This window comes from Camelus ferus, chromosome 1, assembly GCF_009834535.1.
Source record: "Camelus ferus isolate YT-003-E chromosome 1, BCGSAC_Cfer_1.0, whole genome shotgun sequence".
Classification (NCBI taxonomy): Eukaryota; Metazoa; Chordata; class Mammalia; order Artiodactyla; family Camelidae; genus Camelus; species Camelus ferus.
In genome coordinates this window covers 116,781,159-116,806,266 of record NC_045696.1, presented here as the reverse complement: position 1 = coordinate 116,806,266, position 25,108 = coordinate 116,781,159, and the positions used below count along the sequence as shown (strand labels likewise).

At 38.9% G+C, this 25,108-nt stretch overlaps 2 protein-coding genes across 2 annotated transcripts in view; both read left to right on the top strand.

Annotated features, from left to right (window-relative positions):
- KCNH8 (potassium voltage-gated channel subfamily H member 8) overlaps positions 1-25,108 on the top strand; it is a 353,249-nt gene that overhangs the window by 229,976 nt on the left and 98,165 nt on the right. Inside the window, exon 7 of the mRNA XM_006192862.3 lies at positions 2,310-2,517. Within this exon, the coding sequence (XP_006192924.2) occupies positions 2,310-2,517 (208 nt within the window). The remainder of the gene's footprint in view (positions 1-2,309; positions 2,518-25,108) is intronic.
- LOC106730709 (60S ribosomal protein L35a-like) lies at positions 24,080-24,434 on the top strand (the record flags this gene model as incomplete). The annotated part of the gene is made up of 1 exon (XM_032477918.1): positions 24,080-24,434. A coding segment is annotated over one exon (339 nt), but the record flags the coding sequence as incomplete, so codon positions are not given.

The window sequence follows — 25,108 nt, the reverse complement described above, 5'->3', positions numbered from 1 at the left end:
TTTCAGATTATATATTTCCATCTAAATCAAATATGCCTCTTTCTTCTGTCATTCATCTAGAACCAAAGTTCACATTATACAGCAGGAAATGTTTGACTCAGATGGAAATATATATCTATATATATATATATATGTGTGTGTATATATATATATATATATATTTTTTTTTTTTTTAAGTGCTAGCAAAATCACCAGGGCTGCCTCATCCTGGACACCCAGGCTCATGTCCCTTATCTTTGCAAATGACTGTTGTTCTCATGTAAGGGCAACCCCACATTCTTCCCTCAAACATCCCCTTTGTGGCCATAGAAAATAAGGAGATTGCCTGCACCAGTGTATGTTCAGAGGGTGTCTCAGTCTGCTCAGGCTGCTGTAACAAAATATCATAAACTGGATGGCTTAAACAACTGGAATTTATTTCTCACACTCTTGAAGGCTGGGAAGTCCAAGATCAAGGTTCCAGCCAATTTGATTTTTCATGAGGATTCTCTACCTGACTTGTAGACTGCTGTTTTCTCTCTGTGTCGTCACATGGTCCTCACACGGCGAGGGGAGGGAGAGAGAGATTGGGGTGGGTGGGGAGCAAGAGACAGGGCTCTCTGCCCTCTTCTTATAAAGGCATTAATCCCATCTTGAGGACCCCACCCTCATGACCTCATCTAAAACCAAATTAGCTCCCATAGACCCATCTCCAAACACCATGGCATTGAGGGTTAGGGCTTCAGCCCATGACATTTGCAGGGACGCAGCTCAGTCCATAGCAGATGGTGTCATCCAGGGTTCACTCTACCTACAAAATTGTCATCTGTCTATCAAATTCACCTGCCTATACAACAAACTTCACTCCCAGTGAGTCCCTCTAAGCCACAAAGTAGAGGCTGCATCTGGCTTACAATCAGCAGGAGAAATAATAGATGAGAAGTTGGCTGTGAAGGAGAAGAAACTCTACACAGAGGAGTGACAAAAGGAATAAAAGATCACAGCTGCCTGGCAGTTTCCTCAAAGGATCCTACGATTTTATTATATTTCAGTATAGAATAATTCTCAAGATTACAGTTGAAAACACTTTTATGGAATATCTAATTGTTACAGGGAGCTTGGAGTGTTTTGTACCTTCACTTATAACTATCCATATCATTTAACACAAGTTTATTGAGCATTTACTATGTGTCAAGCACTGTTCTAGGTACGTTTTTCTTGGCGATAAGGGAAGATGGTTAGAGGAAGGAGAAACCAGAAGTCTGTTGACTACAGTTAATTATAAAGGGAAAATCTCAAAAGTGCTGACCTTGAATATCCAGAATCATAAAATTTTGTCCATATAGGAAAAATTAGGCTTAGGTGTAGTCTTAAAAATTCCTTTCTTCCTCTCTATTTATAATTCAGCCTCCAAGTCAGAAAGGGTCAAGGAATTTGTCAAACTCTATTTGCATTTTATTTGACTTTTCTGTTTTGGAGGCTCTTTGAAGGTGTGCAAAGAGTGTATTTTAGACTACCGTGTATGTTGTTAACAGTGACATTGACCTTTCTGGTGGACACAAATGGTGTACACTTTTCAGTTGAGCCCCCCTTAGTTACCAGTCTGTTGTTTTAGTTCATACAAAGGCAGGACTTAGGAGATTTTTCTAAAATTATGTTCCATTTAATTTTGGTTCCCTGAGCATGTTTGTTTAACAGAGAGCTCAGAATGTCTATGCTTCAGGCGAAGCTTTTCTCTGTCGATCGATAATGTTAGACAGAAGTTAGTAAAACACATGAGGCTGGAGGTGCTACTGGTGTTTGTCAGCAGATCTTACTCAAGATTTATAGGTCTGATTATTTAAAAATAAGAAACCTAAGTTAATTTTGTTACCACTTCACAGGATTTTACTTCAATCTATACCAATTTTTCTTACAAAGCACCCCCCCCTTACACGTGCAGGAGGAGGGGAAGTGGAATTGGAAGAACATGTAGAAATGAAAAGAAAGGGGTAGAGACATCTCATATCCAATCTTAATCCTATAAAGCGTTTCAGCTGTGTATCAGAATATGTCCAGTTATATTCAGGCAAAGAAAAAGGCTAAATCCTAATGAAGGAAGATAAGTATTCATGCAAAGAAATTAAATTGTCTTATCATCCTTTATCCTGTCCCCGTCCGGTATAACATGTCAAGAAATTACGCAGGAATGGTCATAAAAGTGACCTAAGCATTGGAATCCCAATTGTACTTAATTTCAAGAATTTCTCAGGGTGGCCGTCAGCTACGGTACCTGTTGTGGCCGCAGTGACCCCACGAGCCAAGCTGTGCGGCTGTGTCTCCCACCGCAGGTGTCTCTGGTGCATCTCCTGAAGACCGTCCGGCTGCTGCGACTTCTGCGTCTCCTGCAGAAGTTGGACCGTTACTCCCAGCACAGCACCATCGTCCTGACCCTGCTCATGTCCATGTTTGCCCTCCTTGCGCACTGGATGGCGTGTATCTGGTATGTCATTGGAAAAATGGAGAGGGAAGACAACAGCCTTCTGAAATGGGAAGTTGGTAAGGGCTCACACTTGTCGCATTTTCCATTTTTAAGTGAACAAGGAGATTGTCTAGACTTTGGAGAAGTGAACGATGAGTCTCTAAGTATATGTCATCTGACTGTTGATTTGCCTCATCTTTTTTTTTTTTTTTTGGAGGGGGGAGTGGGGAGGGTCCACAGTACAAGTGATTTCTTTTGAGAAAGTTTTCTAAAACCACCTTGCATTTTTTTGTTCAGAGAGCAACGGTTTCAGCTTGCAATGGGTTAACTTTTTTAAATGACCAGCAAGGCTGTAGAAATGTTTAGATTAGTAATGTGTGATGTTATCTCAACATATTTCATGGCAAGCTAGTAACAGTAAATCACTGGGTATCTGGCCAGTTGTTACAATATTTTTAAATCATAGAAAAATGATCACTTGTAACAGAGGTGGTGAGTTCATAGAAAAGATAATCTCTACTATTTTCTCCTTTAAAAAAAAGAACAGTATCATACTAACGCTCTTTCCACATTTAGGATACTTTGATAATTTGTATTGGTACAGAGGACTGGGTGTTAACAAATACAATTTGTAAGATTTTGTGTCCCCATAATGCAGGGGAGCTTAAGGGAGATTTTCCAAGTGTTACATAATTCTGCATAAGTGATTCTGAAATATTCTGCACATGAACACATTTTTAAACTTAATGTGAAACATAAAAACTTTATAGAAAATGAAAATTCTGAATGCCATAACCCTCTATCCTAAAATTTCTGCATTCTTCTCACAATCTTTCTTTCTAGAGGATTGTCATTGTTCTTTATGTAGGATTTTTTTTCTTCTTAATCTGATATTTAATCAAAGAATCTGTTTCTTGGTTAGCTAGAAAACCCTTCACTTATCTTCTCCTTCAGAAACCAATCTTGGACTTTTAAAAGAAGCTCAGACCTCTGCACAGGGATAAAGCCACAGGAGATTCCCAAGGGAGAACACTCTAATTTCTTACACCAGCATTTAGTGCGGGATCCATTTGAACGTCTCTGGGTAGGGTCTCAGAAATGCCATCCTCTCACCATTGGGTATGGACAAAGCCTTCAGAGGGCGTCTTCGGAGAATGAGCTGGAAACCTTAAGAAAGCAGTTCAAGGGAGTGAATCTCTTCTCTAGGTTCTTAAAAATGTTCCTGCACATCTCAGTTTTGTCCCTGAGCTAGACAAAGAAATTGATGTGTTCTGATAACTTTCATCTCAGAATGGTTTTCTTATCTTCCTTATCACAGTGCTTTTTCTATGCTTTGCTGTGGACCTTCTATTCAGAAACAAAGTCAAGGGAGAAATAAAACTGTAGAATGAAAACAAAAGTATCCTGCATAAAGGCAATAGGAGAAAATGTGAGATGGAGGAAGACAAGAATTGATTAAAAGGAGAATCAAAGTCTGGATTGTACTTGGAGTCAAACATTCTCTGTCCCTCAGTATCGTTTCCCTTTTTATAACTGTCCTAAAAGGCTTCCTCATCACATTCTCTCGTGTGGTCCTCATGCTGTTCGGTGGATTACAGCCTGAGATCTCCGCCCTTTGTTTTGGATCCACATTAGAGTTCTGGCTTGTGGTCAGCCACCTGATTCCTCTTCGGACCTGACCTAATTTCTGTGAGGCCGCAGACCCGTACACTCATGTTAATTTGTATGGCTTGTCGAGTCGCAGGGTCTCCAGGCGGGGAAACCCAGCTTATTCACGCCCCCAGACTGAGTTGTACGAGGGAAGCTTTATGGTTCGTTTCCAGCACACCAGTCCTGCTGCAGACTTACAAGCAAGCTGACATTTCTCTTCCCACAAGCATGCAGAGGTGTTGAAAGAGAAGCCAGCCGCCGGCACTGCTCCCCTGCTGCCCCCCACCACTCCTGCTGGGTCCTGCTGTTGTGGTTTAGGGTAATGAACGGGGAGCTTGTAAGCTGCAGGTCAGCTCATAAAGGCGAAATACAATGATGGGAAGAACATTGGCCTGGGGGCAAAGGACCTCTCCTGTCACAGCTCCAACACCCGCCAACCGTCAGATTTGTAGTAATTTTGTTCACCTGTCCGGGCCCTGGTTTCCTCATCTACAGCATGAGGAAACTTACGATGTTAACTTGAAAGGCTATTTCAGATTTATGACTTTAATGGAGGAACAAACCCAGTTTTATGTGCTTAGTGAGTCTATTTTTTTATCATAGCTCAGTACCCATGTCAGAAGCGACCATCAATGTCAACAAGTTTGAGGGGTGTGTCAGAAAGGACACCCTATGATCACAGCATGACAAGGAATTGATATGTTTTACTCAGTTACGATAAAAAAAAAAACTGAGTATGTATCTTTAGGAAATTAGATCTATTGCCCAAACACCTCTAGGATGGCAGAACGCTAATTACGTCTGTCAGTACATAAACTTGGCTCCAAGGACTTTCCCTTCCCCTAAAATTACTTGCTTCATTTGTTCATTTAAAACATTCTCCAGCTGAGCTTTGGACACAAATTAAATAATTATGACCTTCCTTACCTGATTTTATAATGAAGCAGCTGAGAGTCTAGGCTGATTTAGTTTTTACTGTGTCATTGTCCATTAATAATACGTTTTACCTTTTTGTGTCCAGTTACCATGAACCAAAAAGTACATCACACAAATAAAACTTGATTAGAGAGCACATTGTTCTCTAGCGTTGTGACTACATTAGACACACAGGATGGATTCACCTTCCCAAGGAGTAAGATGGAACTTCCTTTCTGATCATCGTTAATTGCCCTGAAATGATTTCTTCCCCCTTTTTGTTTCTGGCAGGTCTACTACTTACAGGCAGAGAGACTTCCAATATTTTGTATCAGACCAAATCAAACTTAATCTTTAAAAAATGTTTTATAGTGTCACTTCTGTATAAGATCTCTATTTGGGGAAGGAAGAATGAAGACTCCTAGACTAGTTATATCAGAGGCAGGTTATGAACTGATTCGCCTGTGTTGTATTTTACTTGATATTTTCATGTGTTTCTGTACCGGATTTTAAGGAATTGGAGGTTTGGCTAATCGCTTCAGGGAATTTTAGTCCTGGAAGGACCTTGGTCCAGCTCCTCGGTTCCATGGTGAGGAATCCAGCTCTGCATTTTTGTCTCTGGGGGAAGAGGTTGTTATCTCTTGTGTCCACTGCTGCTGCTTGATTGTGGTGTGCAGTTTGCAGCACATGGCAAATGCATAAAAAAAACAATTGTTGAATGAATCAATCTCCAAGGTCATCTAATTACTAAATGACCGTCATGGGACAAGAGCCTAGATTCCCTAACTTCCTGCGTAGAAGTCTTCCTAGTAATTTTGAACATTATGGTATTATATGAAATGGCTGTTTGCCAGGTTCTTTCCAGCAGGAAGTCTGAAGGAGAATAGGGTGGCCACTTAAGATTTGGTCATTCATTCAAAAAATATTTTTTGAGTGCCCACTGCATGCTTGGTCCTGTGTGAAGCACTGGCGATATCAAAAGAATCTAGTTCCTGTCATGATTAGATTAAAGTCTAGTGGGAAAAACAGACCAGTCGTTCAGTGGCTGTATCACAGTGACAGGTTCTGTAACAGGAACTTGTGCAAAGGAGAGGCAGCTAAATTTCACCAGAATATCAACAAAGGTGTTTCCAAGATGAGTTGAGTTTTAAAGAATGAGTAGATCTTGTCTCTGCAGATGCCCAGAAATGGGCATGTGTCCTGCAGGGACAGGACTGTATGAAACAGTTCGCCAGGACCGGCATTAAGGGTGAAGTGGGGGAGGGTCATAGTAAGGTGATGAGATAAACAAGTAGGTAGTCAGGGACCAGGTCTTTAAAGACTGTTCATGCTAAGCTTTAGAGTTTAAACTTCATCCTAAGGCTACAGCAAGGCTCAGATTTCTCTCTTGAGCAGCAATCCCTGAATATGGAACCCCAGGAAGCAGGAGATGTTTTGTTTTGCTGCTTTTTCAACATCCGTAAGGTGGCTGTAATAATAATAGTGCCTCCCTCACTGAGGCTGCCAGTATTAAATTTGGCATCTATGTGAAGCATTTAGCACTGTGCCTGCCATCTAATAACTGCTCAATAAAGTAAGAGCTATTATAGCCATCATCCTGTCTTATTATGCCAGTTACTTCTAATAAAGACAGCCTCGTGAGCTGGGACTAGACATACTCATCATTTTATATGGGAAGGGTTACTAAGTACTAGCTTTACAAGTGTTGCCTTCAAGGTTTAGTTGTACTGCTGGATAACTCATTACATAGTTTTTTAGATGGATCTTCAAAATAATATATCTGCCCAAACTTTCTATTTGAGTCAGACTTTGAAAAATGAGTGATTTTCACATAGCCTCATAATTGCACTTAAATAGGATATTTCCCCTTCAAGGCTAATGCAGGTGAGAGGTCCCACATCCTCCCTACATGCTTGTTGGGATATCAGGCTTTTATGGGATTTAGACACAAATCTAAAGTCTTACGTCTCAGTGTGGTGTTAAAATTTTAAAGTTTGTTTCGGTTGCAAAGAAATGTTTCAGAATATTTCTATAAGGCTCCAATAAGTATCTAGCTAAATATGCTTGAGAAGACTTTGCATGTTTTCTTAGATCCCAATTAATGTAGGGATATATTATTTTAATATAATAATTAACTTATAATTATATATTATAAATATAAGCATAAGTTATTGTATAATATAATATAATTAATAACTAATTAATAATTATATTTAGTTAATATAATATACATTATATAAATATATAATAAATACCTTATAAAGTTCAGTTTATGACATTTATAAAGTTCAATTAATGACACTGAATTAGTCCTTAAAGAGCTCCATTTGGATCATGAATAGAATATAATCATTCTGATTTAAGGTAGAAAGATTTGGATTTGAATCTTAACCGGGCCATGGTGACTTCAGTGTGTGACGTTTTCTACAACAATCTCTGTTTCCTCATCTGTAAAATGGGTGTGATAGTAGTGACTCTCACAGTGTTTTTTACGACTAGAGGTACTCAAGTTGATGTACCTAACTCTAGTTATATTGCTGCAGCTGGTAACTACCACCACCACCACCTCCAGTCTTATCACTAATCGAGGCCATTTTCAAACTGCAGCCACCTGCTTACACTTACGTCAGTGAGCTGCATAGAACTGAGGTAGCAATACTGTTCAAGTCTAGTGAAGAGGTGATATTTCTGTATCGGTCACAGTGCTTCATTTTTTGTTGTTGTGGAGGAGAGGTAATTAGGTTTATTTACTTATTTTATTATTATTTTTGGCTGATGGAGGTACTGGGGATTGAACCCAGGACCTTGTGCATGCAAAGCATGCACTGCCACTGAGCTGTACCATCCCCCCACAATTCTTAATGTCCTTTTCTGTTTTTGCTCACCATTTTTGATTGAAAGCAAAATCAGAAAAGGAGCGCATTAGCAGGACATGCAAACTCAGGATTAGAACGATGGAGAGCGAGAATGTGGGAGAAGAGTGTGGGCCAAGGCAGCTCCAGACACCCCAGTGCAAGAAGCCCAGTGGCTGACATTTTGCAGAGATGGACTGGACACATTTCTGCCTTTGTCGATGTCATGAGCAAGTCCTAACCTTCTGTTCGTCTCTGATTCACAGTCCCTGAAAGAATCCGATTGGCCAAGCTTACATCCTATGCTCAGACACTGACTGCTGGGCCAGGGGGAGGACCCCCCCCCCCGTACTTACCCCACTTACCTTCCATTTCCAAGGTGAGAAGTGGGGCCCTGTGTCTCTCCATTTCTGTACACAATGGAGAGTACCCCCATCACGTAAGATTTTAGATAGCCCCCTCAAAAAGACAGACGTCTTCTACCATAACAACTTTACCCCGACATTTAAAAACAAATAGTAAAATTTATTTTTTAAAGTTTGTTAAAATGTTTCTGTAATCATCAGACCCCTCTCAGACGGCGTATGTCAGGTGGCATCAGCTGGAAGGCAGGCGGCGGTGATTCTCCATGCATCTTGCTCTCTGTAACATGGTATGCGCTCCTGTGCCAGCCTCACCGGGGCACTCACCCAGCTGCACTTCCTCAGCTAGGCGGCGCTTTGATCGGTCACTGCCTTTTGTAGCTCAAATGCTACCTGCATTCCTCCTCGAAGCTACCTCTATCTCTAAGGCGATGACATGCTGAACTTTAAATGATCTGCTTCAAAGGTTAGAGATGAGAGTATATTGTAATAGAGGGAAGCTCTTTTTATCTTTTAATCCTTTGGCTGGAGTACGCTTCTCCATTATAGATGCCTAAATGTGTATCTGTATCACTGGGGAGGGGAAAAAAAGCCCAAGAATTTAGAATGGGAAAAAAAGGATTAAGTCAGATATGATTTTCAAGTTTTCATTGACAATTTTAATCCTAAATATGCTGATTCTCAGATAAAACATCATAAAAGCTGATTGATTTGAAGGGCTCTCTAGTTATTAACCGCTTAGCATGTACAAGCCTCATGTAATGGGAAAAAAATGACCAGGCTTATGATATCATGAGCTGATTATTTCAATAATTGTATTAAATTTTGCTCAAGAAGGTAGAATGGACTAGCAGTCTACGTTTTCAGGTTCTGTGAAAAGGATTATAAAAACATTTTTAGGTAACCCTGACCTGTGGATTCTCATTCTTGGGACCAAATGGAATAAAGAAAGGGGAGAAAAGACTTAAAATGAGGTTTCTAATCATTCAAAAGGACCCCAGGGAGGGACTCCTGGACTTAATTTTGTTTTGAAACAGTGTCTTGAATTTTAATATGCACCAGCATCATGCGAGGATTGCATTAAAAAACAGATTTTAATAAACAACAAGATCCTGTTGTTTAGCACAGGGAACTATATTCAATATCTTGTAATAGCATATAATTTTAAAAAAGAATATGAAAAGGAATATATATGTATAAATGAATCACTGTCTGTACACCAGAAATTAACACTGCGTTGTAAATTGACTATACTTCAATTTAAAAAAAAAAAAAGCAGATTCTACTTTGGTAAATCTGAGGTGGAGCCCGAGACCCAGCATTTTTAATCAACTCCCTCATGAAATCAGGGCTGCTGGACCCCACGTCACACTTTGAGTAGCAAGGTTTTAAACAGTCTTGAGGGTTTTTGGTGAACTTAATACTCCTGGTTGTAAAGTCCTAAACTGTAAGGAGATAGGTTAGGGGGTCCCCAGAGAAAGAGAACCAGGCATGGCTCTCTTGACATAAGAGAAGCCGTCATGTGAGCTAAGCTTGGCCACAGTGCTTGCTGCTTGAACAGGTCTCAGAGATCAGTGGTCGTAAGGCAAGTAAGAGAGTGCAGGAACAAAGGAAGAGCAGTCAGGAAACAACAGTCCAGCAGTAGAGGAGTCCGAGTTCCTCCTGAAGGGGTGTGCGTCACAATCGGACACAGTCTGAGCTCTGCAGGCACTAAGGCCCCCAGCCAGGTGGAGGATGGAAGGATGGTGTTGACCCTCCTGATTTCAGTCAATTAAAGCTCGGACTCTGGCAACCTTGGCCTCGAGTCTATGCTGAGTTCTTCTCTGCTCAAGCGCCTTCGTGAATATGCATATACCCTTAGCTTAAAACTTCCCCAGTTCTACTGTTCGGGCAGACACTGCTTTGGGAAAACTCCCTGGTGTTCTGCTTACTTGTTGCAAATGATAAATCTTTCCTTCCACCGCTCTTCAGCTTGGTTGTGTCTGCTGGCTCGACACCCACCAGGAGGTTAACCCAGTTTTCGGGTAACAAATTCAGCAACAATTGAGTTCTTCCTCCCCTTTTCACTTTCCTATTCTTTTCCAGTCCCCATCCGACCTGCAAATTTGTTTGAATATAATTCATTCCTAATGAGCCAAGGAGGTCCTTGGGGAAGGAACTGACCTCAGTGCTGAAATGGTACAACACAGTGGCTTCAGTAGCACCATCATCAGAGACATCTGTGTCACCGACGTCTTCATACCACTGTCGGTTCTAAGAAACTACAGTCCAGTACCATCAGTTTTAAAAGGGTTGACAGTGCCCCACTTTGATAAAAAGCTTCTAGAAAACAGAAGCATTTCCATGTTTTAAGGAGCAAGATTTTACTCTTTTACCATAAAAAGCAAATGGTTTATTCTTAACACTCAGATTCGTCTCATACTTCATTTCTGAGTCATAACAATAAAGTTTGCTTATAAAAATTGGGGGAACAAAGTACACATGAATGTCCAGTTATGAGGTTGAATTATCTCTGCAGTCTGACCTTGTGTGTTTAAAATTGTTTGGGCATTTAGAGAGCCAGCAGTGCACAATTAAGTTTTTAATTGCAGTGTTCTCAGTCCTTAGAAAAGGAACTTCTGGGTTTCATGTCACATATTGGGAGTTAATATGATTTCAAGTTGCCAGAGTCTCTTGGTAAGAGGACGCTCTTAGGCTAGAAAACACTGAAGCTGAAATATACTCTGACTGTCTCTGCTCCAGAGCTTCAGAGTGTGTGCACACTTCAGACCAAACACTCCAGGCAATGAATGGAGTTGGGTTTTTTTTTTTCCTCTCTGGTGACACTTACAGTGTCTGTGAAACAACTCAGGAATGTGCATCAGACACTGAGTCTGTGACCCTGTTGTCTTAATTATTAACTGCTCAGTTTGGTACCTGGGGGCAGAGGGGCCCTGCAGGATTCTGCTCGGTTCCAGTCTCACAGTAAATCTATAAGAATCGGGTGAGAGATTATCCTCATGTACAAAATGCAGACCATACAAAAATACCTACTTTGCAGAGTCGTTTGTGAGCTTAAGTAAGAGAATGTGTATGAAAGCAGTTCACAGACTGGACATTCTGCCTACCTCTGACCTCTTCCTTTCTACCCTATTGCGCTGTTCGAAGCTGTGGGGTGAGACTGGGGACAGTCTTGTCGTTCTGGCTCAGGGAATGCCAGATGCCACTGTTCTCAAATGAGTTCGGAGTTGAAGACGTATCTCACACAAGAAACACTATTTTTAGGATGGCCCAAAAGCGAACATGAGTATCCAAAGAAAAGAGAAAGAAATTTGCTTCTAGGAGGTAGAGGGGGAGTTTGATATAGCTGATTGAAGCTTGGCTCTCACTTACTTACTTACTTTACTTATATAATAAATATCTTAACTAGTTCCCAAGTATCATGTATCATTTACTGAATAATCCATTTATTCCCACTAACTAAATAAGGCATTTTAATCGTACTAAATTATTATGCATACTTATGACTATTACTAGGTTTCATTTTTATTCTACGGGCAATCTAATTTTATGCCAACATTGCAGAATTTTAATTATCATAGTGTTTAAATTTGGGTACATCAAATAGAATGGGGCCATTCTAGCTCATTTACAAATTCAGATTAATATTAGAAAAAAATTCTCCCCCCCGAAAATCCAAATGGCATTTTAATTGGAGTTATTTCAGGAATTAATTTGGGGAATTTTTATATCATTGAGATTTTTTTTTTGGTATCCAAGATTTTGATATTTCATCTCTGTTTTATTTAGCTTTTTATAGAATTAAGTGGAATTGTGTAGTTTTCTTCACGTAGGTTGCACATAGTTCTTAAGTTTATATGTATTATACGTTAGTGATTTATATCTCTTCAGTGAAATCTAGTGAAGTTACAGCAAATACTTAATAAAATAATCTTCTCAAACCAGTAGGCAAAAAAGAATACAGATATTAGAGAAACCAGGGAGAAATTTATTAGTATGCATACGTTATATGATCGTATTCCTAAAAAACTCAAAAAAGTAATTAAAACTAATGAAAAATTTAATATACTTGTTTGAAATATCTATAAATATTTTACAGTAACTAGATTTTTTTCTAATTTATTATTTTCAGTAATAACTGGAACAAAATTAATGGAAAACGGATTCCATCATATAAACATAAAATGTGTAATACTTAATAATTTAAATTCTGCAGGGTTTATATTCTAAACCTCTAGTTTTGCTTAATTTTGCTTCTGTTTGATGAGACCTCGTGATGTACTGGGAAGGACAGTGGGCTGGGAGTCATGATATCAAGATTCCAGCACTGGTTCCAGGCCTCATGTTTCTCTTCTGTGCAATGAGGTGTCAGAGCAAATGATCTCCAGAATCTTCAGAGCCTCAGCTCCTCGTTTTTATGTGAAGAAGAGGGAAACAAGAGGCTTTAAGAGTTATTCCACTCTCAGGTATTTCTGAAGATACAAATACATATTTCTTCTTCCAAAAATAGATGAACTGGTTTTGTGTGTGTGTGTGTGTGTGTGTGTGTGTGTGTGTGTGTGTGTGTGTGACTTCTGGCTCTTGTTCCAGAGAGGGAGTAGGGTTGACCTGATGTATATCTTTTTAAAATTATTTTTTAGTCTATATATTTCTTTCTCCAAGTCCAAACATAATATATTTTAAGTTTCAGTGCTAAGGAGTAAAGATAATTTTGTTTTAAATAATGGAAAATAATGTATGATTTCATTGGAACAGAATCCTGTGCCAGTATTTTTCTTAGAGTAGTATCTTCTTTACTTTTATCTGTTTCCTTTCCTCGCTAACTTTAAAAATACTGGGTCCAGATAAGAGTTCTTCTGGAGAGCAACCCTCAATGCAGCTTCTCCTGTCTTCTCACTAACATTCCTCTGAAGGTCAGGAGAAAGACATAATGTCACATCTTAGCCGTAATTGAAAACTAGGGCCAACTGTAGATCTATTATTACAAGAAACTAGAAGAATTTCCACTAAAAAGCAAGTGAATAGGGTTGGATTTTGTGTGTGTGTGTGTGTGTGTGTGTATATATAACTGAATTATAGGCAGTTTACAATGATGTGTCAATTTCTGGTGTACAGCACAGTGCTTTAGTCATACATGAACGTGCATATATTCATTTTCATATTCTTTTCACATTAAGTTACTACAAGTATATAGTTCCCTGTGCTATACAGAAGAAACCTGTTGTTTCTCTCTCTTATATATGTTAATATCTGCAAATCTCGAACTCCCAGTTTATCCCTTCACACCCTCTTCTCCCCCTGGTAACCATAAGTTTGTTTTCTATGTCTATGAGTCTATTTCTGTTTTATATATAAGTTCATTTGTTTTTTGTTTTTTTTTTTTAGATTCCACGTATGAGTGATATCATATGGTATTTTTCTTTCTGGCTTACTTCACTTAGAATGACATTCTCCAGGAACATCCATGTTGCTGCAAATGGCATTATGTTGTTGGTTTTTGTGGCTGAATAGTATTCCATTGTATAAATATACCACTTCTTCTTTATCCAGTCATCTGTCAGTGGACATTTAGGCTGTTTCCATGTCTTGGCTATTGTAAATAGTGCTGCTATGAACATTGGGGTGCCGGTATCTTTTTGAATGAAGGTTCCCTCTGGATATATGCCCAGGAGCAGGATTCCTGGGTCATATGGTAAGTCTATTCCTAGTCTTTTGAGGAATCTCCATACTGTTTTCCATAATGGCTCCACCAAACTACATTCCCACCAGCAGTTTAGAGGGTTCCCTTTTCTCCACAGCCTCTCCAGCATTTGTGATTTGTGGGCTTTTGAATGATGGCCATTCTGACTGGTGTGAGGTGATACCTCATTGAAGTTTTGATTTGCATTTCTCTGATAATTAGCAATATTGAGAATTTTTTCATGTGCCTATTGGTCATTTGTATGTCTTCATTAGAGAAATGCTTGTTTAGGTCTTCTGCCCATTTTTGGATTGGGTAATTTGTTTTCTTATCAAGTTGTACGAGCTGAAGGATTGGATTTTTAAGTATAATCAACAGCAACTTGAATTTTTTCAAAGGCTCACACAATTGGAAGCCCTTCATCCTGCACTTATCCTCAGCACTCTGGTTCTAACAGCCAAGGTCTCCAAGAAAATGTAACAGTTTTCCTTCTACTGCTTAGGTGTTGCTTTGCAGCAGAATGGTGGTTACATCAAACCCAGTAGTTTTTCTGTGCCATCCAAAAATAAGAGAACCTTTAAAGTGTACAAATTTTCCCATTTTAGAGATGACGGCGGGGATAGGAGATACTAAAATGGTGGAGTAAATTGTTGGTAGTGACTGATTAGTGGAAAACTAAGTTCCATGAGTTTTGAAAAATTGTGTCATCACCAAATGGAACTTAAAATAGCACACACACCTTATAAATCACACCAACACAGAACATATAGAAAAAGACAGGAAAAGAGGAAATACCAAGAAAATACAAATGTTAAGAAGTAATAGGCCATTAAACATCATGATTTTAATGACTGTTCAATGACATGGGGAAAAGCTCAGGTTATTTCAAGTGAAGAACTCAGGATATGGATTTCTATATATCATATGATTCCTATTTTGGATGAAAAAGGAAAATATACATACACGTGAACTAGAAATAAATTTAATGAGTAGAAAAGTAAGTTACACATTTGTCTTTTCCCTTACATTTTTTGAAAACAATTGATTTGTATTAAATGAATATTTAGTTTACATCCGTTAAGCACCACCTACATGCGTGGTGCAGTGCTTAATACATTTGTGTGCATTTCCCATCTGCTCTTTATTGCAATCCCATGAGGCAGGTATTTTCAACCCCATTTTGCAAAAAAACAAAACAAAACAAAAACTAAAGCTTGAAAAGTTTGAAATTTCCTGGAAATTTATTTTTTTACTTACAAAATATTTTAACACAAAAAAAGTTTACAATGAATATAATAGACACCTAAAAATTGTATCTTTTAACATTTTGCCTTAACATGTTTGCTTTATTTCTATTTTCAAAATCAATACAATACTGTAGATAAAGCCAGAGCCCCACTGCCCTTCACTTCCCCCTTATTCCCTCCTGCTTTCCTCCTTACTGCTCGAAAGTGTGTAAGATTCCCTTAGATGCTGTTTTTATGATACAGTGTATTAGTAAAGCAGTATATGGTGTCATTTTGTCTCATCATCTTCCATATAAATCATCACAAATGTGAGTAGCAGCAGTGGTAATGGTAATAGTTAGAGTAGTAGTAGTAATAATAGTAATCAGAGTTATATGGGGCTTTCTCGGTGCCAGGCACTGTTCTAGGCACTTTGCAGGGACTCAGTCATTTAATCTTGCCATAATTTTAGGAGCCGAATACTATTAACATCTCTATTTACAGATGAGAAAACTGACACACAGAGATTAAATGACTTGCCCTGGATACACAGATAATATACATAGGAACTGGGTTTTCTCTCTTCTTTGTATCTGTTTACAATCTCATTGAGGTTTTTTTTTTCCTTAAGATTAATCCTTCGTAGGTATAAATCTTGTATGGTTTTATTTATTCATTCATTTATTTATTTATTTATTTATTTATTTATTTATTTATTTATTGAAGTATAGTTTATTTATAATGTTGTCTTAGTTTCTGATGTATAGCAAAGTGATTCAACTATACACACACACATATATATCTATATATTCATTTTCATATTTTTTTTTCATTATAGGCTATTACAAGGTATTGAATGTAGTTTCCTGTGCTCTACAGTAAGACACTGTTGTTATATCTATTTTATATATAGTAGTATATGCAGATCCTGAACCCCCAATTCTTAACTGTTTAATAGAATTCTGTTGCACAGTAAGCCAGTTTACTCATCCTGTTGGTTGACTTATCCATCCCCTACTGAGTTGCTTTGCACCTGTCACCATTACCAGTGGTGGGCAATAAGCACTCAAATACGCATGTGCGAGAATTTCCCTGGGTAGGAGATGTAGAAGTGTGCTTGCTTGGTCAAAGGGCTTGTGCATCTGCAAAGTTAACACATGTTGTCAACTTTTCCTCGGAAGCAATTGTATTCATTAATTATTTGGTCAGTCATGTTATATGTGTTCTTTCCTGAGATTGTTACCAATGTTTTTAAATTTGTGAAAACCTTGGAGGGTATTGGGGAGTGGAGGGTATAAAGTAATGTCTAATTCTTGTTTAAATTTCCATTTCCCTGAGTAAGTAAGGTAGAACTTCGTTTTTGGGGGGTTTTTGGGGGGCAGCGGATTGGCCACTCTGGTTTCCTCTTTGGTAAATTAGACTCTCAACTCATTAATTTGCAATTTCTCTTCTTTCCTAAATCTATTGAGGTCTTTAAAAATTAGTTTTCAAAGTATATAGAACTTTCGAAGTTAACACTGATATTGATTTCTAATCACATTTGTTGGTTGTCACAGAGTTTGGTCTCTGTGATACTGATTCTTCAGTGTTTGTTGAGACTCAATTGGATATATTCTTTATGAGTCAGGGTAGAATGTGCATACAGTATTTTTGCATATAATTTTTAGTTCAAAGTTTTATATATGTCCATTAGGTCAAGTTTCTGAATTTAATTACACATATATTGCAGATCCTTATTAACTATTTTCTGACCAAATATATATAAAAATTTTATTTGGTGCTTTTTCAGATCTCTGTTCATTTTCCATAGTGTTTGGTTTCATTTTCTAGCTCCAGTTCCTTATTTTTTGTCTACCAGGTCAAGCTTCTGAATTGAATTTAAATACTATCTTATCATATTTCTCCATTGTTGTTTTATTAATTCAAGTTCATGGTGTATTAATTTTCTGTTCATCTAATTCTTGCAAAAGGTGAACTATTTCCTCACGTATTTCGTATTTGTGCTCATTTTTATTGTGAGCTAATCTTCAGTAGTGCTTCTTCCTTGTAGAAATCCTGCTCAGATTGAGGTATGAGAATGTCCAGAATTTTGGTTGTTGTTTGCTTGCTTGTTTGCTTTTGTCAAAGACAACAGGATTTTCCTTGCCCTAGGATCAAAAAATTTTTTTAATGTCTTGGCTTTAAGGCTTCTGTGCCTCATTGATAGTGTACATTCAGACATCAACATGCAAGGCACAATTCGGAATTTTTGTAATTCTCTCAAGACTGCTTTTTGCAAACTCTGGATTTCCTCATTATCCTCGTATGCTGTTGGGTAAATTATTTCTACCCATCTCCCTGCATGCATCACACTTAGAGTATGCCAGTCATATACGAGGTGTCAGTTCTAGCGTTTGTAGGATTTCAGTGTTCTCTCTCCTCTGGGCGAATGGCCGTAAAACCCAAGCCCATAGACATTATTACTACCATTAGCTGCCCATCCCTGTCTCCCCATCAGTGTCACCACCACAGTGTCAGTTAACGTAATTGCTACTCCTCATTTTTGCTTATGGAGATTTCACTTCCTCTTTTGGAAGAATATGTCTATTTCCAGGTATTTATATTGGAAAGGCTTGCACAAGCTAAGTTCATAATCTTGCCAGAACCACAGTATTAATTTCCGGCCCAAATAACATAACCTAAATTCCAGTGTGCTTTTATTGTACGTTATATTTGAAATATAAGACTGGTTGTAACCTAACTCATGAAATGCCAGTTGAATAAGGGTTAATTACTTAAGACCTTATTCCCACTTGGGATGCCTTTATGGGGGAAAATCATTTAAACTTAAGACCTCAAATGTCCAGTTCTACCGAGAGAATTGTTCAGTTACCAGGAAAATAAGTTAGGCTGCTGTCTTGAGAAGACATCATCAAATGTGCCTCATATACAGTTACTCTTTCTAGCTACTGTATTAACCATAGTAATTCTTTCAGAATAAGTGACAGTTTAATGTACTGCAGATTATCTTCCTAAGAGACTGTAGATATAGAGAAAAGCAGAACAGAAAAAAACTGAGTCATTGAGATTGTTTCTTTTAAACTGTACAAAGTTTTCAGTGCTTTAACTATAAAATAAGTATTTGTTGAGTCCGTAAGAATGACAGTGTTGTGAGCTGTGAGCATTACAGGGACTCTTTGAGGCTGCCTTCTTAGAAGTGTACTTTGTTGTTAGAGATTCAAGAGGTGGACATAAAAATACACAAAATTATTTTTTTAATACTGGTTTGGCAGTCTATACAGGCAAAAACCTCCTTAATAGTTTAGAAAGAAGCAGAAGTGATCCAAACTGAACCTCTGTGAAGATGGCATTTGAGCTGGGCTTCGAAAGGTGAGTACTATTTTGGAGAGGATTCATCAGAAAACATTTGGGGGAGGGCACAGTGTGAACACATGCATGGAAGCAGGAGATCTCACAGTGTATTTGAGGAACAGTGAGTGGATGAGATGAATTTGTCCAGTGTAGAAAATTCTAGACCAGCTGGAGTTGCAAAATCAGAAGCCCCAGCGAGGAGAGGGCAGAGCATCCGTGGGTGGAGTGGCAAAGGCAAGCCTTCTCAGAGGGAGTTGACGATGACCTAACTCCAGCACCAACATAGACCAGGTGTGACCACATCTGATTTTTCCAGAGAAGTTGGGAGTTGGGATTTGGGGGTAAATCTCTGATATTTAAGTATTGGCAAATAATTCAGAACTTGAAAAGCACAGTGTAAGAACCAAATAATATTCTGTGGGCCTGATCAAGCCCCGTAGGTCACCAGTTTGCCATCCTAGACAGAGCAAGTGAAGAGCAGGATGTGACCAAAATAATGGGTTGGAGTCCTGGCTGAGATGTGCAGATTCAATCCCCAAGACAGCAGAGGCCAGAGAAGGTGACCTGACTGATACAGTTTTAGGAATTTTATTATAAACTCAAGAGGGACAGACACAGAAAATATTTCTCTTTGTGATATTTGCCAGAAGGTTTAGTCCAGCTGCATATTCCTGTGGAAAGGAGCACACGTGCTGTTTTTTTGGAAATTGGTCTCACAATCTATAGACTTGTGCTAATGAAAAGTTTTCCTCTATTTGTTATCCTAATTGTGTGAACATTTTTATAAAGGGGATTGAATTTATAAAGAATGTCCACTGGAATACTTTCCCCATTTGAGATTTTAGCCAACATGAACATAACTCAAAGATATATGATAAGAAATAAAAGATAATTAAACATTTTATCTGAATGAATTAGACATCTGGCATCAAAATTTCCATTCCTCTTTTCTCTCCTTTCTTGTTATGTGCTCATGTGTGGGCATTTGCTTTGTATTTAGAGTTCCCCCAACTAGCCACAGACAGAAGAGATAATGTAAATGTTTCATTGTCTGTGACCTCATGGAGGCCACTGCCCAAACCCCGTTGCTAACATGTCCTTTTATTTGGACATAAGAGTCTTGATTTTCGGATTTTTTCCATTGAGATTAGTCAGGAAAGACAAAGATGAAACCCAAATTTAACTTCTCAGAAACTCAAGTCCCAGGACTCCATTCAAGATGGAAATGATTTACGAAGGCCCTCTTTTCAAAAACGCTGGGTCTGTATCCTAGCGTATTTGTTCGTGCCAGTGTCCTCTGCACTGAAATCAAATGGACAGAAGTTAGACCCCAGAAAATTCAGTCAGTTGAAATATTGAAGATGGAAATAAAAGCTAATGCACATCTGACTCTACGTAGCTTTCAAAATCTACATCCGTTTTTCTCTTCTGAAGATACTGAAAATCAACTTTTGGCTGGACAGCCACTGTGAACCTATGTTGGCCTCGTAGGGTAAGATGTGGCGTGGCAGTTTTAATTTAAGTGTGAGTTCACGATTCACTTCAAAGCCTGGCTCCTCTGCTTACTCTCTGCATCAGTTTCATGTGTGTTACTTGCCTGTCTAAGGCACTGTCTCCTTATCCATAAAAGAGACAGGATTAGCCATGTCATCAGGTGTCACGAGAATTAAATGATACAAAGCAATTGCTAATTGTTTGGTATGTATTCTTGGCTCCCACTGCCACTGCCACAGTTGTGGTTTTAGTTATCATCACTGTTATTATTGACACTTGTGGTATTTTATTAAAATCATGATGATAGCATCTAATCTTGTTCCCAAGAAATTATATTTTAATTATAACTTTATTTACAGTATTAAAGTCAGTGCCCAGATGGCCTGCAGTCTTTACCGGAAAACCTACTGCTGATGGTCAGAGATTAGAGGCTTATTTTTAGTAATCTTTCTAGCCTAAAATGGAATTTTTGTCAGGGTTGGCTTTTTTAAATGTGAGGCACAGAAGGAGGGCGGTATTTCTAATTTTATCATCTGCCCATAAAATCATGCTTTAGTGCTAGCTAATTCCATTAATTTTTTAAATTATCGTGGTTTAGGTTTACAGGTTGCAAAGCTATCCTGTGGCCGAAATGGTATATTTGGGGATATGGTGACTCTTTCTGACCCACTTGGGAGTCACCAACAAAACAATTTTAGATTCAGTTAGCACCTGATTTTCATTATGAGCCTGTCATTAAGTGAGCATACGCAATTCCGGTCTCCCATGCAGTGTTTTACATGTTCCATTCAAACATGTTTATTCACAGCAATGCACGTGTATCTGCAAAAATCCAAAAAAAAAGATACTTTGGTATAATGGGATTCTGAAGAGTTAGATATTCTTAAAAGTATTTTTTGTTGTTGTTGACAGTTGAGGGTATGTGACTCTCTGTGATTTCTCTGTCGAGAACGTGCTTGGTGAATGGTATCAACAAGGCACGTGATGGTGGTTATTCTTTACGGACACCGCGGCCATAGTGAGTGTGTGTGAAAGATCCAGAGGGAGACAGAGAAGGGAGAGAGACAACAGCAGTTTATTGCCACTGCTAAGTTTAAAAATAGAACTTGACATTATTTTAAATCAGTGAATCAAACACTTTTTTTATTATTCTTTAGAAGGGAAGGATTCCATCTTTGGGTGACGAGCTCAATGGAATTATTTTAGCCAAAGTCTGTTTTCTATGAGTCAACAGATACGTTCGAAGATACCAATCAGGCAATTTAAAAATCTTTATTTGACCAAATACTGAATTGTTTTTGATGAATACGAGATGTTTTGATCCTGCCATTTTGAAGGTCCTCTTTTAATCCTGCTGATGTTCTGTCCTCACTCTTTTGACCCCCAAGGACATTTCCATCGTGTGATTAAGGACATTCCATCTTGTTAGAATGGTAGTAACGTTTTGGACTTCTCATCTAGAAGGTACTTGCTAGAATCAAAAGCCTACACAGTTTTATTCCATTCCCTTTTTTTGTTGCATTGGAAATTATTTTATCGAGTTCTTTTCTACATGAACTTTGCACCAAAGATTTAATTCATCAGTTGCTTTTATAGAATTCCACATCAGATAGGATGAGTTTTCCCTTTTGACAATATTTCTATCAAGTCCAATTTTCCATATTTAAGTTTTAAATTGAGAACTCATTTTTTTCAAGATTTTATTCTTCCATCATTTTTTGATCAATGACAAATTTTACTCTGTACAGTTTCTCCACTGGCACATGACCATGTTTAGTTATATACATGATATACGATGAAAATTAATTGATCACTCATCTTCCAATTTAGAAAGCTAACTTATTTTTGAATAATATAATTACTTGTGAAAAAGTGATAGACTACAGAAGAAGTGAGAAGGAACCAGTGTTTTCAGCAATCAGTCATATTCCAGGCACCGTGCCAGGTGTTTTGCAAAATTATCTTCTTCAATCCTCACAGCAAAAGAGGCATTTTTTTTGTTTCCATTTTTTAGTTGAAGAAGCTGGAACTTAGATAACTAGCTTACCTGAAGTTAGATTATTACTTAGTGACGGGGCTGTGGTCCAAGCCATCCCACAAACCCAAAACCTTTCTGATTGCTCTCCCAAGGAGCCTTAGTTTGGTCATCCTTATACTTGTATGAGAGCTTCCCCAACAGAGTAGCGAGGTCATGAAGACCTACCTCCTGTATCTTTATGTCTCACACAGCATCTCAAGCATTATAAATGGTCACTAAATAATTGCTAAGTGAGTGAATTAATTAGGTTATTAATTATTAAAGAGGCTATTTAGAGACGATAGGACAGGTAGAAGCAGTGAAGGTAATAATTTAGTCTCCTGGTTCAAGAGAAGCTTCATTTCAGGAACAGGGGGAGGGAATTGGTCTGAGTGTACACCTGGCTGGGAACTGGGCGGGAGAACAGGCCAATCAGGAGTCAGGAAGTATTGTCATGAGGGGGCAGTTGCTGACCAAAAATAAAATAAAATAACTGTTTAATTCTGAGACAAAACATCAAAGATAGACGTTGACAGTCTGCAGGATGTTCAGGAAATGGAAACCATGCTCAGCAAGTGGTGTCATGTGACCTTAAAAATGGTGGCTTCGTAGAGTGGGTGGGGTTGGAACTGGGGCATGGACCACTGTATTTCTCAACACTTTTTGCATATTACAGCAAAAATTCTCATTCTTGTTGGAGAAGAGAGTAGAAACAGGGCTGAAGGGTGGAGAACCAGGGGAGGCAGATTGGGCTCAGCACCAGACTTAGAGCCGGGGCTGTGACTACAGGATTTATCATGGGTTCCTTAGATCCTCAGCTCTTGTTGGAACTGGAGCCAAATCCCAGCCTCCACCAAGGCCTGGGTCCACCAGGGCCCCGAGTGCTTAGTTTCCTCCTGAAAGGCCCCGTTGCAGCTCCCTCTGCCCTGCCGAGTTCAGCGGATGCTGCTTCCAGCCACATTTCCCCAAGATGTTCTGGTGCTCCGGGGCTTCCCTGTTCATTCCAGCCATTGCTGTGCCTCTTACATCTCTGCTGTATATGTTCCAAAGTTGGACAACTTTTTCTCCCTGTGTGGCACTCACAAAAGCCTACATGTGGAATTTGAAACATATTTCCCAGAAACTAAACTGAAAGGTTTTCAGAGGATACCATCCAAAGAAAACATAAACACATTTTTTTCCCAAATTGTTAGGGCAAGACTTAGGCAAATGTATAAACAAACTGCATTCTGTACTTTGGTTATAATGTGCATTAAATCAGCTTGTGCGTGCCTAGCTGGAGACTAAACTGCCTTTTGCCCTGGTTTCTGTTGTTTCAAAACCGTTTTAAAAAAGCATTATGGTTGTCAAATAATACATTTGTAAACAGAGTTGGCATCTGTAGGTAAAAGTCAAAGTCAGGTGCCAGTGAATGGAGTGGTTACAGCAGGCTTCAGGATGCTTAGTTTAGCCAGTATTTTCCATAAAGTCCAAGAAGTTACATAAGAAAGTGGGTTCTTGTAAGAAAAACAAAAACTGTGTGGTCTTTAAATTCTCCACAGTGTAGGTCTGACCTATATAAAGTCTCTTGCAAAGTTCACAAGAGGGTAACCAAAGAGTTCTATTCCTGGAAAAAGGAGCGTTGGGAAGTCACTGAGAGTTCAGTCTGTGGTTCCAAAAAGCTCTTGTATTACCCAGGCTTCTGGGTACACAGACCATTAACTCATCAGTTCTCGCCAGCAGCCCTTGGGAATATTAGCAAGGGCTCCTGGGGAATGGAGGTTTGTGAAGAATGTCACAAAAGTTTCCACGCTCAAAATGAAAACAGCGCCAAGTCTCCAGACCAGATGTCCTCAATGATGGTGACTCGAAGCCGAAGAGGACAGTGTGGAAAATTTCCACTTGCAGGTGGAAGGGAAGAGCAGTGACGGAGAAAACCCCCCTGGGGCAGCCATTTCTATGGAAGAGATGAAGCCCGTCAGGAGTGCGCAAATGCCAAGACCTTGACTGACAAGAAGGATCAGGAGGGAGCATGGTGCGTTAGAAGGCGTGAAGACTTGTGCTCTTGCAGCCTTCCTGGAGACTGGAGTTCTGCTGGGAGCAGGACTTCTAAAACAATGTGTCTGGGAGGCCGTGGTCCAAGGCCAGTTTTGCTGACAATAAGCAGAGTGTCCAGAACCAGAGGGAACACACAGCTCTTCTCAAAACTGAAGATGTTTATGCTCAAGATGAAACTGAATTCTGCCTAGGCAAGAGATATGCTTACATGTACAAAGCAAAGACTAACACAATAACTCCTGGTGGAAAACCGAACAAAACCCGGGTAATCTGGAGGAAGGTAACCCGCACTCCTGGAAACAGTGGCATGGTTTGTGCCAAATTCCGAAGCAACCTTCCTGCTGAGGCCATTGGACACAGAATCCAGGTGATGCTGTACCCCTTGAGGATTTAAACGTATTGAAAGGTGAATAAATAAAAGTGTGGCTTTGTTTTTTAAGAAATAAAGTAGAAATACTTTGAACTCAGACAAACAGATTCAAAGCCTTGGTCCTGTTTTACTTTAATCTTTCTAAGTACCAATATTTTAATATCAACATTTCATATCGAAATACTTGGCTTGGTTGTAAGAAAGTAAATTTTACCACATAGGATTAAGTTAAAGACTATGTATTCAGCACATTGGGTGATACATGTGTGTTCTCCACACAAGCGCACAAATAAGAATATTGCAAGTTACTGCTATTTTAACCAGAACCAGTCAGGTAACAGGAAATCAGACGGACACCAGGAAATATTCTGAAATACAAGCCTGTATCCTATCCATTTCATGTCTTCAGAATCTCATAATGGAAAGTGGCATTTGTAATAATGAATGACGCAAGGTCCTTGATTTCCAAGAATGGTGTGATTGTGTACTTTACTTCTACCACTGTGCTCTTATTTTCTACCTGTGGAAATAGGATTCTGGATTCATACTTTATACAGGTTTTCAGTAATGAAAGATTTTCAAAGTCTCCCATCATTTTCAATAAAACAGAAAGCCTTCATCCTTTCCAACAACAGCGGCAACAATCAGAGTAGCTTTTGGTCTACGCTTGCTGTGTGTCACGCTGTCCTCTGCTAAGCACTTGATGTGAGTGGC